Source organism: Schistocerca serialis, chromosome 2 (genome assembly GCF_023864345.2).
Source record: "Schistocerca serialis cubense isolate TAMUIC-IGC-003099 chromosome 2, iqSchSeri2.2, whole genome shotgun sequence".
Classification (NCBI taxonomy): Eukaryota; Metazoa; Arthropoda; class Insecta; order Orthoptera; family Acrididae; genus Schistocerca; species Schistocerca serialis.
The window spans coordinates 1,044,439,143-1,044,457,960 of NC_064639.1; the positions used below are offsets into that span (position 1 = coordinate 1,044,439,143).

The 18,818-nt window shown below is 38.7% G+C and overlaps 1 protein-coding gene across 1 annotated transcript in view; it reads right to left on the reverse strand.

The window, feature by feature from the left end:
- The window catches only part of LOC126458479 (serpin B8-like), a 266,413-nt gene that overhangs the window by 176,497 nt on the left and 71,098 nt on the right, over window positions 1-18,818 (reverse strand). Inside the window, exon 3 of the mRNA XM_050095572.1 lies at window positions 16,799-16,978. Coding sequence (XP_049951529.1) covers window positions 16,799-16,978 — 180 coding nt within the window. The remainder of the gene's footprint in view (window positions 1-16,798; window positions 16,979-18,818) is intronic.

The following is an 18,818-nucleotide window of genomic DNA, read 5'->3' on the forward strand; positions in this document are numbered from 1 at the left end:
ATATTTCAGTATATCTGGAATAATGCCCTGAGTTAGTGATGCATTACATATTTATGATAATACAGGACTTACTGTATGGAAATAAATTTTTAGTATCTTAGAGGTGGCTACAGCCCTGCAGCCAGGCGACTAGCGCGAGTTTTGGTGTTCTCGTAAAGATAAGTTATTTTAGATTATAAAACATATAGATTAGTACTGATTACGTGGTAAATAAGTGTATTAGTGTGCCGTTTAAGTGTACCATTAAAGGTTTCACTTTTCTTTACGTAATATAGCAGAAAACGCGAAAAGACCGTACAGTCGTATTTTTTGTTTACGTTCTGCTGCAGCAAATCTATAGAATTTCGCTTAGTTGTTCCTTGCTCTCTCCAGCAATTTAACTTAGCTTACCTCTTCATTATTTAACTAGCATTTCCGGAAAGTAGCGTAAAGTTTAACTTGTTGTTTCAGAAACTTTGCACTTTTGTTTTTGTTTACACACAGTTGCGTATAGGCCAAATTTGTGTAACCATATTTTCGTGTTTATCTGTAATTTAACTGACTTATTCTTAATCAACTATTACGTTTATCATGAGTGAAAAGTGCTTGACTTGCCGTAGAATTGTTAGGTCGGGGCTTTGGTGTGATGGGTGCTGTAGTTTTTTCCATGTGGGTGACTGTAGTGGCGTGGGAATAGGGGAAGTAAATGAGACTCATCAGTGGTTTTGTAGGATTTGTAGTAGAGATAGGAAGATACTGGAACAGGAGGGGAAAATTGCTGCCCTTCAGGCTGAATTAGACAAGGCCAGGGGAGATCTTGACAGGTTAAGGAGGGAGAAGGGTAAAGAGAGGTGGGAAGTGGCAACAGGCAACAGGAGGAACAGGCCTAGAACTTTGTCTGACAGCTTTATGGTGAATGTGGAAAATAGATTTGACCTGTTGCTTCAGTTAGAAGCTGGTGAGCCTCAAGCAGTTGCAGGTGTAGACAGGGCACAACAAACTTTCAGCAGCAGATTGAAAAGTAAGAATGTAGGGAAATCAGAAAAGAGAAAGAAAGTGTTGTTGTTAGGTAGTTCCCATGGAAGAGGTGTTGGCCAACTCTTGCAGGATGAACTAGGATCAGAATACCAGGTCACCAATTTTTTTAAACCTAGTGCTGGTCTGGAGCAGGTGACAGAGGATTTAGGATCACTTTGCAAAGATTTCACTAAGGAAGACACCGTGGTTATAGTGGGTGGGGCAGGTAACAGTATTGACAGAAATCCTGGGTACAGTATAGAGTGTGACCTGGCGAAGATTGCATCAGCATCGAAGCATACTAGTGTTGAGTTTGTATCTGTTCTTGGGCGCCATGACCGACCTCATTTGAACTCTTCTGTCAAGAGAGTTAATTTGGAGCTGGAACGGCTGCTCATGTCGGGTGCGGGGTCACACATTGGTGTGGTTCATGTTGATTCTGTCAGTAGGTGGGATTATACTAGGCATGGCCTTCACCTCAACAGGAAGGGGAAGGGTAAATTGGCTGGGGAAATAGCAGGAAAGTTAAAGGGGGGAGGCACTGTCATGAGTGGTAAAATACCAGTGGTTATAGGATTCAGAAAAGACCCTTTTTTAGGGTAGGGAGGACAGAAAGAAAGCAAATTTTAAGAGAGGTTAAAACTGAGACAAACCTTCAGTTTGAAAAAGAAATCAAAAAACATAATTCTAGCTTATTACATCAGCATAAACAGCCATTGGTTAAGAATTTTCAACTGTCAGCAGATATTTTAACTCCACCCAATTTTAACTCAGACAATGTGAAATGTCAGCTATCTTTATTGCATCAAAATATTCGAGGACTGAGAAATAAAATTAATGAATTAACTATATGCATAGATGAATTAGAGTCTTCAAACCCAGCTGACATAATCTGCCTCTCTGAACATCATGTGACCACTGGTATAGAACTTTTAAGTGTTACAGGGTTTAGGTTAGCATCTCACTTTTGTAGATCAGAAATGGAGAAAGGAGGAGTTGCCACATTCATCAGGAACTGTCATAAATTTAAGAACATAGACATTCATAAATTTTGCCTAGAACAGCATATGGAAGCATGTGCAACAGAATTAGATTTTCACAAAAAATCTTTCATAATATTAAGTGTATATCGAGCACCTGCAGGTAACTTTAATCTGTTTGTAAACCACCTTGAAGCTGTACTGGCCCATTTAATAACCAAAAACAAAGAAATAGTGGTTGCTGGTGATTTCAATGTAGATTTCCTTAAAGACTCTCCGAATAAGAACTTATTTGAGTTAGTAACACTATCATTCAACTTAATTCCCACAGTAAAGTTCCCCACTAGGATAGCCACTTGCTCACAAACAGCCATTGATAATATCTTTATAGAAAAGTCCAATGAACAAAATTATATTACAAAACCAATAGCCAATGGCCTCTCAGACCATGACATGCAGTTCCTTCTGTTAAATGTTAATACTGAACAGGATATAAAATCTGTTAAATCTGAGCTCAAGAGGGTAATCAGTAAGCCAAAAATTGATTATTTTAGGACACTCCTCAGAGACATTCACTGGACTGATGTTTACAGTGCTCATGGCATGAATGAAAAATATAACATTTTTGCTAATAAAGTGCTTACCTTATTTGAACACTGCTTTCCCCCAAAACTTACCAAGGTTAGAGGAAAATCTACAAAGAAGCCATGGATTACTCGAGGAATAAGGGTATCTTGTAAAACAAAAAGAAAACTGTATCTGTCAATCCGAAACATTTCCAATGTTGATGCTATAGCACATTATAAGAAATACTGCAAAATATTAAAGACTGTAATATGGATGTCAAAGCAAATATATTACAAGGAAAAGATAGTCATATCAGATAACAAAATAAAGACAATATGGGATATAGTGAAGGAGGAGACCGGTAGGACCAGACATGAAGAGGAACAAATAGCATTAAGAGTAAATGATACATTGGTGACAGATGTGTATAGTGTTGCAGAACTTTTTAACAAACATTTTATAACTTTTACTGAAAAGATGGGGTTGTCAGGTTCGGTAGATGCTGCTATGGATTACCTTAGACCAGACATTTCAAGTAATTTCCATAATATGAATTTGACCCTCACTACCCCAACAGAAATAATGTCCATCATAAAATCTTTAAAATCAAAAACATCTAGTGGGTATGATGAAATATCAACAAAGTTAATTAAAGAATGTGATTCTGAGCTAAGTAACATATTAAGCTATCTGTGTAACCAGTCGTTTATCAGTGGAATATTTCCTGAATGGCTGAAATATGCTGAAGTTAAGCCACTGTTTAAGAAGGGAGATAAAGAAATAGCATCAAATTTCCGTCCAATTTCACTGTTACCAGCATTCTCAAAAATTTTCGAAAAAGTAATGTACCGTCGTCTTTATAACCATCTTATCTCAAATAACATACTGTCAAAGTCACAGTTTGGATTTCTAAAAGGTTCTGATATTGAGAAGGCTATCTTCACTTACAGTGAAAATGTGCTTAATTCATTAGACAAAAAATTGCAGGCAACTGGTATATTTTGTGATCTATCAAAGGCATTTGACTGTGTAAATCACAATATCCTTTTAAGTAAACTAGAATATTATAGTGGAACAGGAAATGCTGCAAAATGGTTCAAATCTTATATCTCTGGCAGGAAACAAAGGGTGTTATTAGGAAAGAGCTTGATACATGTCTATCAGGCATCATCCAACTGGGAACTAATTACATGTGGGGTCCCACAAGGTTCCATTTTGGGGCCCTTACTTTTTCTTGTGTATATCAATGACCTTTCATCAGTAACATTACCAGATGCCAAGTTTGTTTTGTTTGCCGATGATACAAACATTGCAATAAATAGCAAATCAAGTGTAGTCTTAGAAAGATCAGCCAATAAAATATTTGTGGACATTAATCACTGGTTCCTAGCCAATTCTTTGTCACTAAACTTTGAAAAAACACACTACATGCAGTTCAGAACTTGTAAGGGGTGTCCCAAGAGTATATGTCTAACATATGATGACAAGAAGATAGAAGAAGTGGACAGTGTTAAATTCTTGGGATTACAGCTTGATAATAAATTCAATTGGGAGGAGCACACCACAGAACTGCTGAAGCGTCTTAACAAATCTCTGTTTGCAATGCGAATTTTGTCAGACGTAGGGGATATAAAAATGAAAAAGCTGGCATACTATGCTTACTTTCATTCCATAATGTCATATGGGATTATTTTTTGGGGTAATTCATCAAGCCAAGCTAAAGTTTTCCGGGCACAAAAACGTGCAGTAAGAATTATATGTGGTGTGAACTCAAGAACATCCTGCAGAAGCCTGTTTAGGGAACTAGGGATACTAACTACAGCTTCCCAGTATATTTATTCCTTAATGAAATTTGTCATTAAAAATATATCACTTTTTCAAACCAACAGCTCAATTCATGGAATCAATACTAGAAATAAGAATAATCTTCACAAGAATTTAAAATCACTTAGTCTTGTACAAAAAGGTGTGCATTATTCAGGAACACACATTTTCAATAACTTGCCAGCAGCCATAAAAAGCTTAACAACCAATGAAATTCAGTTTAAGAGAAGCCTAAAGGATTTATTGGTGGCCAACTCCTTCTACTCCATTGATGAATTTCTTAGTAAAACCAACTGATTTGTATATAAGTACAACATAACTTCTGCACAATTTCAGTGCAGTAATGTGTTAACTGAAAATTTGTGTGTGTGTGTGTGTGTGTGTGTGTGTGTGTGTGTGTGTGTGTGTGTAAGTATAATCTAACTTCTGCACCATTTCAGTGCAGTAATGTGTTCATTGTAAATAAGTATTACAGTAGTTGTATTACATGTTTATTACCTTATAAATAAATAAAAAACGTTTTTTATTTTAAATTCAGTGCATTAGTATTTGTAAAATGACTCTTAGTGTTCATTAAAAATGACGATCATTCCACTTGGGACCTGTGGAATGGTACATTAGCTTATTTGTTTTAGTTGTAAATATTTGTCATGTATTGTTGTTTTTCTGACATGTTCCACATCCAGGAGGACCTCCTCACTACGGATCAATTGGAATGAAAGTAAATCTAATCTAATCTAATCTAATCTAATTGGAAACCCCACAAAATCCAAATGAACTTTTATCTTTGATAGGATATATAATTTTCTTAATTTCAGGAGAAGCTGGCGATACATTCACATGACTGAATTTTATGAGAGTTGTTGTGATTAACAAACAGGCAGATAGACAGGTTTATTATGTAAAATGTTCTTGGTCAACATTTTGCTTAGAAGCCATTGCAGATTCAAGATTTTCAAAAATCTTCTATTTTCTTCATCAGGAAAGCAACATCAAGTCAAAAAGAAATGTTGAGAATCTACAGATGATCTAATAGTATCAACTACGAACAAACTACACTGTTGCCAAAGATGAAACGTTAAATGTGGTATCATTATTCTCACCACAATTTGATCTCATTGCAAACTGTGTGAATCTCTACTTCCTGCATTGTCATGAGGAATTTCCTGCTACATCATGTATAAGAAAGCAAACTAATATTGTAAGATACTTTACAAAAAAACTTGAAGAATCTTGTGTAATTTTCTAGAAGTCTGTTATTGAAACATTTGTTTTCATGATCTTATTTCATAAAAGAATTGAGCAAATATGTTTATTAAACAGTAATTTTAAAATATAAGAAGTCTTTTAGTTAAATGAAGGTACATCATAATATTTTGTTAGAGTAGTGTTTTATTTTCATTTCACTGAACCTCTGGAATAAGTCTATAGATACCAAGAACTAGCACTAAAAAAAAAATAATAATAATAATAATAAAAAAATATAAAAAAATAATCTGGCTCTGTGGCATAAGGAATTTCGGTGCAAAAGTATATTAACATGGCCACTCTTAATACACAATCCATGGATTACCACAAACCACTATGTATTATAATGACCCACCATTTACGTCACACCAGTTTCAAATTCTTTTGCATTCAGAACAGCATCACTGGATTTTAATTCTCTTCCAGGTAAGAGTAATGGGGAAACAGAGTGCCTAGTGGATACTCTAATACACAGATGATCAAAGGAGTCAGCAAAACTTTTAACAGAAGCAGCACTGATCATCACTTTCATGTCCTCTTGTGGTGGCAAAGGCGCAGAAGGTATACAGATGTTCCCAGGTATGCGCCTGCGATAGTTTATGGCATAGTTGAGACAAAATTAACAATAATGAGTCATTTGATAAGACAGCAGAAAATGCTCCAACAGACTGTCAGGAAAATGACATGGTGCCGTGGCGTCAGCTTGGCTGGCATTCGGTGTGATCAGGCCACAATGGTCTGACCAGCATACATTTGGCAGCGATGACAGGCCACAGGATTGAATGGGCTGCAAAGGTACAGCCAGCAGACATTCAGCTAATGGGCAATGTGGTTCTGACTGATGGGACACAGGAAGCGGTCGGCATAATTGCTCAGAGTGGGATGTGATTTGGCTCTAATTGGTGTACTGCAGAATGTGGCCAGCATAATGCCCAGAGCGGGCTGTATCTGCCTGCCGGTGGTCATGCTGTGTCCCATTTAGGCAGGCAGATGAATATGACATGTAATTACATGATCATCGATGAAGGAATAGGTCTGCAATTGGAGTGCTGCTACTGTATGGCATGCACGCAGCTTAGTGGAAAGGTGGCACCTCTCGAAGAGCAGTGTCTGTAGCCCAGCAATTAGGCTACCTGCAGGATGCTTATGTAGTGGTTGTACTGGCCAAAAGATATTTCCAGGTATAATATCTCTCCCACCTTAGGAGGAGATGGCAGAGTCATCTCAGTTGAGTGTGAAGAGTCAAGAAGGGGAAAGGAGACACCTGGAGGGCAGAGAAGGGACCCTGGGCTGAGGGCACACTGTGAGTGATAAGAAGGGATGATGGACTGGAAGGGCACTGTTGGCTGCTAGGAGCAAAGTCTCGACCAGTAGGAGCCATATGAGATATGACAGCCAGCAAGGATGTATGGCATATGGAGAAACATGTAAAAAACAAAGGGAGGGTCAGGAGAAAGGCCTGAAGTGGCAGAAAAGACATCACTGGATGTGCAATGTGGGGGAACATGGTAAGCAGAGAAAACATCAAGAAAGATACCACCAAAAGGAAAGCAAGAAACATGCAGTGCAACTGGACAAAATTTTCTAGGCATGAAGTGCTACAGAAGAGCACCAGAAGGATGGAAATGGCTCCTGGGGAAAAAAAATTGCAATGCAGCAGCAAGGGCTCAGCTGGGAGCAGATGAGCTGGTGGGAAAGTCTGGGAGTCATCTGGCGCCCAATGTAAAGCAAGCTCAAACAACAGTGGCCACAAGATATGCAATTATCGATGGGCTCAGCCAGATTCTGGTGCATCAGTGGGACATTTGGGAGGTGTCAGCTGTCAGTGGGAAGCAAGACTGATTGACGGCAACTACCAGAAACATGATGACTAATGGGCTCAGCTGAAGCAGAAGGGCCATAGCTGGAAAGGACATGAAAGCAGCCATGTCCGGACACTATGGCAGCATGCAAAGATGCTGAGAACACCTGCAGATCAACCCCATTGCTAGCTTTGGTGTCTTTGTGCAGCGTCAAGAGCCCAGTAAATAAACAGCAGTTCTCAGGTATGCATCTGCAATAGTTTATTGCATGACTGAGACAAAATTAAGGACAATGAGGCATTCAATAAGGTAACAGAAATTGTTCCTCCAGATCTGTCAGGAAAATGGCATGGTGCCATGGCACAGGTGTGGCTGGTGTCTGTTAATGATGTTGCGGTGAGGGCTAGGCAGCAACCTGATGTGATCAGGCGATAGTGGTGCAGCCAGCACACATTCAGCTGTGTTGGCAGACTGCAGGCATGAAAGAGTCATGGTGGCACAGCTGGTGGACATTTGGTGACCAGCAGATGTGGCTCTGACTGATGGACCACAGCAACTAGGGTGGGAGTCGGCTCTCATAGATCGGCCATTGAATATGTCTGGCATAATTGCCCTGAGAAGGACCTGTCTGTCTGGTGACGGTTGTGCTATGGTCTGTATAGGCAAGCAGACAAATATATATGTGTAATCATGTGATCACAGATGACAGAATAGGCCCATGATGCACACACAGATTAGCAACAAGTTGACACCTCGGAAAGAGGGGAACTTGTGACTCAGCAATTAGGCTACCTGCAGGACATGGATGTAGTGCTACCAACTATACTGGCCAGAAGACATGACCGAGTACAATACTAACCTAACACATGAATCCACAATGTATCCTCCACTTTCACAGAGACGCCCCAGTCTGGGTGCAGTCTTCTGGCAGGAACCCAGGATGGTCAACCCCCTCGCTGGAGGTCATGCATGGTGCCTTCATGTGTAAAGTGACCTGGAAATATGGAATTCTCTGGCACCAATAATCAGTTATGGCCAGAAGGCCAGAAAGGCTACAACAACCAATGCTGCTACCTCCAGCACTGCATTTGTCACATCAACAAATTGACCTGTGGCAGCTACATCGCTCCCACCCATTTAGTTATGGCTCAGACGCTGCCAATCATACCCATGGGTACCAAATCCCTCATGACACCGGAAAATCACATGTGTTCCCTTTGACCCATAAGTGACTTGACAATGCAGCAGATGACTCCACAGATATTGGTGTGTCAGTTGTTATCAGTAATCCAGCAAGGCTGGATGCAGACTCAGAGTCCCTGAACAGGTGAACTTGATAGCAACATAAGGCAATGTTGCATAGTTTTTGTAGTGGCCTTTCATTGGATCCAGCAGACAGGTTATTGGCCTATCTTCTCCCTCTACCATCTCAAAGGAGGCATGAACTGGAGCTCTTCTGTCCCTATGCAGCTATTTCAAGGGTAAAGGGTGTAATATTCAAGAATATTAAAACTGTCAACACATCAGAGCCCACGGGAGCAGCACAACTCAGCATGGTGCCATAACGTCATGCTTGCTGCTGCAGCCACCAGTCTCTTCGCAGCTACATCAGAAACGTTCATAACTATGGTCATAAGGCATGTGTTGTGATCTATCTGATTATCAATACATTTCTGGGTGGATCTGCTCACAGCTACAATCACCACACTTAGATGCTGGCTATGAACTCTGTTTAATGGACCTGTATATGTGCTGCCCTTCAACTTTGGCTGTCTTCAGATTTTTCTCAGATGTACATCAGACAGTGACTACTGCTGTCATGTCAAAAATTCTCAGTGTTGTAGCTCATGTGTATGAACAAGACAGAGAATGTTAATGGAACAAAATAACATACTGCTACAATTCTTGCATGGGAGGGGGGGGGGAGTAATTATTTTATGCGTTCAAAGTGACTCCCATTAGCAGCCAAACAACATTGATACTGCTGAACTGTTGACTGAACTACGGCTTTCAGTGTTGCTGGTGTGATAGCCACACAGTGCGCCTTGATGGTTTATTGTAGCTCATTCAGTGTTGCTGGCTTCTGTTCATAAACTTCATTTTTCAAGGTCCCCCATGGGTGGAAGTCAAGAGGTGTAATGTATGGAGACCATGTTTGGTACTCAACAGTTCCTCTTTGACCTATTCATCACTCAGGTAGATTTTCATCCAAGTACTCTCTGACATCTCTATGTTAGTCAAGCAGAGCACCATCTAGCTGTAGGTAAAATCCTTCATTTCCGAACACTTGTCAGACAACAGATAAAATTGATGTTCCCAGCATGTGAAGATACACCTCACGAGTTAAGGTTCCTTCAAAGATGAATGGGCCAATCAAACTGAGCGATGACAGATCACACCATACATTAATACCCAGTAGATTAACATGTTCATTCTCCTGAACATGAGGATTTTCAGGAACCCAGTACACATAGTTGTGGCAGTTTACAGTACCATTCAGTTTGAATTGTGCCTCATCAAACCAGATAACCATCCCTGAAAACTGTTCATCCTTGCAAAGCATGCCTTCAAAACGCTCATAGTGCTCCATTCTTATACTTTCCACTTTGCAGCCTTCAGAATTCGTCATACATTTGATTGGCTTACACTGCTTTCATGTGCACTCTGACTCACTGTTTAGGGTACCTAGTAAAATGTTGCAACACAGCAGTGCTGAAAGCTGGACTTGTTGACATTTCTGGTTGGTCAGACCTTTCCTTACACACGTACTGAACAGTACTGTTGGTTTCAAATTTTTCCTGGATATGATAAATTGTTGTACATGCTGGGGGCTGACTTTCGTACACATTATGCCACTGCCTTTGTACCTCCATCGTGTTTCTGTACTTCCAGTACCACTTCAATATTGCATTGTGTTATTCAAATGCCAATCTTACTTCATTCATTGCTGCACTGTCATCTGCCATAAAACATGCACCAAGATTTGCTGATTAAAATGGACTCTGCTACTGCACAAAATTGCAATGATATGTCATTTTGTTCCAATGATATTAACTATCAAAGAGTGTCTACATTTTTCTGGGCCCCTCTGTCATAAATATGTAGAGTAGATATATGTGAGGATGTGTCAGGTCGAAAGAATGGTGATCGTGAATACCATAAATCTATATTTTATCAGTAAGCAGAGGTACATCAGAGAAACATATGCACCACAAAAGTTCAGAATGGACTACTTCAAAGACTTTCTTCATGCTGTATCACGCGATTGCTGCTAGGATTCCACAAATACATAGGGATGAGAGAGCTAATATGTGAATGTTCCTAAGAAAAGGGCACGCATGTGCTTTTTTGTATCATCTTTTTCTGCTTTCCTCTTAGTTCTTAAATGCACTGTTCATTCCACTTCTCTTCCTCTAAACCTGTCTTTACTTTCCAGTCTGTCCTTCTATCATGTACGGACTGAAACTGGAAAAGTATTATCTTCGCCCTCCAACTCTCTGGCACATCCCCTTCATCTTTTATGTCCTTTCATCCTCACAGTGGGTGGGTTCTTCTCAATCTGAGTGATCTTCTCTCATTCCCTATCTTCCCAAAGCTATCTCTTGCTCTCTGTCTTCCCACAGGAAGGAACTAATATTTCCAAAAGCGAGAAATAGTTTGTTACTCAACTGGTGTTTTCTCTAATACTTCATATAAAGCATATTACAATTTTACAAAGAATACCATCAGCTGTACATGTACTGGCAAAGTTAAAAATCCGATCAATACGATCATTACTGTTAACAAGCATATCCATCCTTGAGTCCAAAAATTATGATTAATTATAGAAGGAGTGGCTAAGCCACAGCCAGGGGGATCATTTCCAGAATGAATTTTCATTCTGCAGAAGAGAATGTACTGATTTGAAACCTCCTGGCAAAGTAAAAAAGGTGGGAGTGAAGATGTGAAGTCAGATCGTGAGTTGTGCTTAGACAGCTCAGTCAGCACAGCACTTGCCCACAAGGCAAAGGTCAGTTTGAGTCCCAGTCTGGCACACAGTTTTTATCTGTTAGGAAGTTTCAGATCAGTGCACACTCTGCTGCAGAGTGAAAATTCATTCTATCTGTCTTATTTTTGCAACACAAAATGAAAGCCCAGCTATGTGTTGGTCATCCTGGTTGTTCGAATGCCATTGTGTCTTGGTTTCCCCAACAGAGCTGACCTAATGTCATGGACAGAATACCCAGTGATGAGGTGAGGGTACGGGTTTGATTATTCACGAGTAATGGGAAGGAGCTAAATAGGGATGAGAGGAACGGGGTGGGGTGATGAGATGTACAAAGCCACAAGAGATTGTGCCACAACTTTAAGGCAAGATTACAAACAACATGTCCTACTGCATGATTACAATTTATTTAGCTGTGTGCTATTCAAACTAACAGCAAATCCACATTCAGGCAAGAACCTGCACAGACAGCTAATACAGCAGTAAACAATATTCAAATGAGGTGAGAAAGGAAGGATGCCTTTATTTGATTTCAAACGCATGGCCAAAATGGGTGCACAAGACCATCTTACTGCACCTAGCACCTGATTACTGTAGATATCGATAATTATAAGACAATATCTACAGTTCCCTGTTAATGTTGGCAATGACAGTCATTAGGCCAGTAACAGTAGGATGGTCTTTGTCAATCTTGGCTGGCCTGCAATAGTAAAACTAAACTAGCTGACAAGTGTAGCATTGCCTGGGTATTCAGTTGGCAGTTGTCTATTAGAAGAAAAAATGAAAAAAAAGAAAAAATGAACCTGTTTTGTAGCGAATATCGGAAAAAATTTTGTTTCCATGTATTTGTGAAATCACCTCTCACATGTACAAAGATATACTCATAAGGTACACATGTATAAGTACAATATCCAAACTAAGAAACATTATGCCAAACAGTTTCTGTACAATGGGTGCGGCTGCTTCACAAGTCTGCAATGATATTTTATAAACATCCCTATGGCATTGCTCTATAGATGGCTACCGTTTTCATTTACAGCTGCTAGTACTTCACAGTTGAAAGCTGTCAAAAGTATTGCCAGGGGTCAGGGATGTCCTTAATTTGACTTGACTATACGAGTGTCTTAGCAATAAAGAATAAATGTAACTTCATGCGAGATGTGGCAGTTCTTAACGCATCTCAGAGTTTATGTCATATCTCTTTAACTGTGTGTTGTGGAATGACGTATTTCTGTAGGTACATTCAGTGGCATGTGTGGATACAGTCTACAAAATATGTTGTGAATAGAGTCCATAGCAAAGGAGTAATAAATTTAAATGTCAAACTTGACGTGGTAGTTTTTCACGCATCTGAATGTTTGTGATGTCATATCTCTTGATTTATTTGTCATACAATGATATAGTTTTGTAGGTACATTCAGCGGCACATGTGAGTTAAGAATGCAATTGGCAGCGAATAAGCAGTAAATCTGAATGTCATGCACAGTGCAGCAGCTTTTCAACCATCTCAGTGTTTACGACACAACATTTCCTCAATTATGTGTGGTATCACGATATACATTTGTAGGTGCATTTAGTGGCATATGCAGATACCGTCTGTGAAATTTATTGCAAATACAGTTAGTAGCACAGAAGTAATAAATTTAAATATCATGTGTGATGTGGCAGTTTCTCACACGTCTCATTGTTGATGACATCATATCTCTGGAACTATGTTAGGAAGATGATTTTTACCCACACAGTGATTGTTTTCTGACAGTAAAGGCTACGTGTGTAAATGCATATCATTTCCCTACGTTCAACTAATCATGGAATAAATGATCTCTTATAAGGACTGTAAACAGTATTCATGTTCTTCATTGCTGTTTTGGCGCTTGTAAATTTTAAGACTTTTATTGTACTGTGACTTTATTAGCAAAGTGGCGATTATAAGTCAATAACAATAAATTTTTGTCAATGTTCTGTGCTCTACCACCTTATTTCCTCTGTACTCTGGTGCAGATTTCTGTATTCTGGTTCATGTTCACCCTATCCTGACATACTCTTGGATTGTAAATAAGATTATACAGAATATATCACATTCTCATGCAATTAGGGCTGCAATAATTTAATAACATCTATATACAATTAAAAACTTTTGCTTTTATCTTATATAATTGATTGTGCAATACCTAATAGACCTACAATAGGTTTTTTTCTCTGTATTTCAAGTTTACAAATGGTGGAAATAGCTGGCTCTCGTTTACATATGCTGAGATTATTTCACAGCACTTCTGTCCACCCTGTCCCCCTTGTCCTCCACTGCTCCTCTTTATGGCATTACAATAACATAGCAGACAGCATACAACGGACTCTGAAGATCTCAAAAATATTAGTTGCACATGTGATTTGTTTCCACCAGAAATTGGAGCTCTTATGCATTGTAGCCATGTCTGTATCCGTGAGACACACATTGTGGAGAATTTTCCCATTTGAGCTTCAGCAGAATAAATATATTTCATTTAGAATGATCGAAGTAACTTTTAAACCCATATAATTCATTTTATAATGCCAAAATGTGTGAAATTAGTAAAAATTATTGTCATTTTGGAGAGGACTACTTTGTACTGGGTCTACAGCGCAAACAGCACATGCTGCAATGGGACCAGCCACATATGACATCTTCATGTTGGAGTAGTGTTGGCAGGCAGTCATGGTCAGACTAAAGTGATTTCGCTTTGCTCAACCAGCTGCATATGTTTTACTAAATCATGATGCAATGCAAAAACTGGCACTGCCAAGTGAACATTACATCATCCCCTAGAGAGCCTTTAACATTAATCATCCCATAGAGAGCCAAAAGTAAGCAGTAGCTTTTATGAAAATATTTCGAAGCCATCAATATCAGTTAGCATTATACCTCCCCATTATTCCTTCCTCATACCAAAAGTATTAAAGATGTACTTTTTTTTAATGTGATCTTTGTGCACTAATAATTATGATTCTTAGTTTTCCTTAAAGAAAAAGCTCTTTAGCATGGTTTATTGTTGTATGCAAACTGTTGGAAAGAATGATCCTGAACCTCATATCAGGTTATGTAGACAGGAGCCTAATCAAGCAACAGGCAGGATTTTGGCCAGGAAAATCATGTTGTGGCCAGATCCTCAACCTAACTCAGCACATAGAGAATGGATATGAGAGAGGGCAAATTACAGGTGTGGCATTCGTGGCCCTAACAGCAGTGTATGATACAGTAAATTGCAACTCACTCATAAGGAAGATTTATACAATCACCAAGTTCTATTGATTAATGAAGTTCACCCAGCACGTACTTCAAAACAGGCAGTTCTTCGTCATCCTGAATAACAAGAAAAGTTGACAGAGAATACGGAAGAATGGTCATCCCCAAGGCAATGTGATGGCGCCACTGCTGTACAATATCTACACCAATGACCAATCTGTCATCTATGCCGACAATACAGCAGCTGCAGCCCAAGAATGTACATTTCAAGAGGTGGAAATGAAACTGACTGCAGCCCTTGAAGACCTGACAAAATTCTATGACACCAACCACCTAAAGTCTAACCCAACCAAAACACATGTGTGTGTGTGTTTCACTTGAGAAATAGACACGCTAGAAGAAAATAGGACATAACTTGGAGGGGAATACAATTACAACATACATACACCCCTACATACGTCGGAGTAAAGTTTGACTGGGCTCTCATTTTCGAAGATCACTTCGAGAAAGCAAAGCTCAAAGTCTGCAGCTGAAATAATATAATACGCAAGCTCACTAATAGCTCATGGGGAGCTCAACCGTATGTCCTATGCACATCTGCCTTAGCTTTATGTTTCTCCACAGCTGAATATGCAGCACCAGTCAGGCAGAACTCTGCATACACCAAGCATGCTGATACCACTCTCAATGAGACAGGCTGCATTATAACAGGTTGCCTACGACCAACTCCAGTTGACAAAATCTACCACCTGGCAGGCATAGCACCCATGGAGATAAGACGAAGAACAGTGGCAGAAGTTGAAAACAAAAATAGGAAAATGATCCCAGGCACCCCTTGTTTGGAAGTGAAGCACCGTGTTCAAGGCTGAAGTCCAGAAAGAGTTTCCTGCAAACAACTGAAGCAATTACATCTTCACCTCCCACTCACCTAATTGAGCTGTGGTGGGACAAAATAATTGGAAATAATAGCCAAAGCCTAAAGTAATAGCCTGCTGCTGGTTTCCAACTACGCCATCGGACGTGGAAGACTGAACAGACTGTGGACTGGAGTGATGCAGTGCAAACAAAACTTGAAACGATGGGGATACATTTCTGGAGATGCAACCTGTGAATGTGGAGAATCTGCCCAAAGTTGCCTGAATCTTGCACACTTGATGACCTGGTCATGGCAAGTGTTCCAGGAATGAGGACTGCCAGTTTCTGGCCTCAAAACCAATTTGACTTGTATAAAATCCTGAGTATATATTGTAGATATGTTTGATTTTGTAAATAAATATTGTACTGTCCTCGATACAAAAATAATAATTGATGTTTTATAGTTTTGCACTTGTTCCTGCAGTTGTTCTTGTTAACAAATGTACATCAACATTTAACACACAATCCCAGCATCACTACAACTATGCCACCTAGTGGTATGTTATGAATCTGATTTTTTAATAGGGGAACACTCTTAGCTGAGCACCAATGCCATGATAAATTCCTCTTCAACATGATACTCTGTAGTAAGTGTTTTTTCCATTACTTAACTTGTTTGTCAATGAAACTAAGTATATTTGTTCTTAATATCTCATAAGTATTTTGTGTTCACACACAAATTGTGGTGTTTACTGACAGATATTCTGATTATGAGCCTGGAGTCTTGTTATTAACAACCTACTCATATAATGGTTGCAGGCTCCTGCTTTGCTATTTAACAAATTAAACCAAACAGGGCAACATTAACAGGTACATGAAATCATTGGTCTTTGCCTAGAGTCCACAATAATTTATAATCACTATAATTCAACATCTTGCATCTCAAAAGGGCTGCTGTATTCCAGTTACCCTACTTAGTCAGTGTTTATTTAAACTGTGATTCACCCATTACAATTTAAACCATTTTTCCAACCCACTTCCTCAAACATTTGTTAAAAATAATAATAATAATAATAATAATAATTAAGAATAAAATAAATTAAAACTAAAAATAATCTTCCAATGCAGAAATAATGGTACCTCCTTCCTGGGAATCCAATCTTTATTTCTTCTAAATCTTTCATGGTCCTGCCATTATTGTTACTGTTTTATTTTTTAAATTTAACCGTTTTACAATTTTTTAGTATTGATAGATTATTTACTCATATGAGTCTTAATACACAAGTAATTTAAAAGCATACAACAGATGATTCATACAAACCTTTAACTGATTCATTAACTCTCTAAAGCCATCCTCAATGGTCTTCTTATCAGATGGAAGATTCAGTCCATTTGCAATCTCCTGAGCAGTCTTGCCCTTTGCACCAAGATGTACAAGAGCTAAAATTACTTGCATGCTTGCTGGAGAAAAGAACAGGTTCCCTTCCACTTCTGAAAGAATCTGTAAAAAACAAAGTATTAATGTTAAAAGGGACTATACAGAAGTTACTTTTCAGAGGTGACAACATCTCTCTGACAAGAAGGTAAATGTTCACAAACATAGCATTTTGGTGGAAAGGAATTTTAGATAGGTATCAAGGATATCAAGGCAGTAGTCTTTTGGTGATGCACCAATCAGCAAAGTTAGGGAACAAGTATTTGAGAATGATTGTAGAACAATTCTGTCTCCATTGTAGATACATCCTGTAAGAGAAACTAGAGCATGGACAGAGGTATCCATACAGTTATTTCTCTTAGAGAACAGAATCTTCGTTTGCCTTTCAGTATGTTTTCCTTACAACTGACTTCCTCAGTGTGTTCAATATATAGAAACAAGACAATATTAATTATTTTACGCAAACACGCATGTACAGGACAAGTAAATGCATATGCTAAAATAACAGTGATATTACAATAATGATACATACACACACACTATGCAGTGTTAATGCACTGTCCAGTCACATCAATGTGACCACCTGTCGAAAGCCTGAATAATCACCTTTGTAATGCTGACTACTGCAAGACAAAAAGAGAGTCAATGAGGTTCTAGAAGGTACTGACAGGGATTGGTTGACTGTGGTGCCAGGGCCAGCTGTATTGTGCTTCAAGATTGCGGTTCCAAGGTGCAAACAATCCGGTTGAGGGTTGGGGTTACACCAAAGTAGTGCTCCATACAGCAGTTGTGATTCAAAGAAAACAAAGTATGCAGAAATTAATAATTTTTTACTAATAGTGTGTTTCAGGTTGTGAAGTAGGAAGAGAGCATGAGCAACTTTTTTCCATGTGTATAATTTGTATGTCTATCCCGTGTAAGTTTTGATCTACATGTAATCCCAGCAATTTAGCATTTTTGTATCTGTTTGAATGTCTGTGGGCTGAATTAAATTTCCTGTTTTATTTTATTTATAGATAAAAGATGGGCCCTGTACCAGCCACTGCTCATTTCAGTTCCTACTTTGTTGAAATGTAGGGTATCTTGTAGATTTTCTCCATCTGTAATTAGTGTCATGTCATCAATATGCAATACATTGTCATATGGGATGTAATTTGGGAAGTCAATGGTGTACACAGCTAACAGGAAAGGACAAAGCACTGAGCCTTGAGGAATTTCTCCCTTTATTTTCATGGGTGTTGGCTTTTGGTTGTTGGCCTTTACCAATTGTCTCCAACTGCTTAAGTATGACTGAAATAGTTGTAGCCACTTATCTACAACACCATAATGTTCTGGCTTTTTTATCATTTATCATGTGTGACATAGTCAAAGGCTTTGCTTAAAACTAACAGTGGGCTTCATATAAACTACCGAGGAGACATTCTAGTGTTTTTATTGCTGATACATGAGATCAAAAGCCAAACTTGCAATTAGCATGTACTTTCAAAATAATTGTAACTTTGCATATGTATACTGCTTTCTAGGAATTTTGTTTAGTGGAACTACTGATATGAATCTTTAATTGTTTGGCATTTTTCTGTCACCTTTTCTTTTTTAGAACAGGAGTGTAATTGTAATTTTCAGACATTCACTGTATGCACCTTCATCGAGAATATAATTCACCAGATATTTTAGTGGCATCATGATTGCATAGGCTGCATATTTAATAATGTTGTTACTAACCCCATAGTAATCCTCTGTTTTTTAGTTTATTTATAGATTTTACAATGTTATCTTAGATGATTCTTGACCAAGAGAATTGATTGATAGCTGGTTTTTATGTTTAAGCAGATATACTGCGGCTGAACAACTATTATAATGATTTTTACTGAATGAAGAATTTGAAATGGAACAGTTTATACAAATT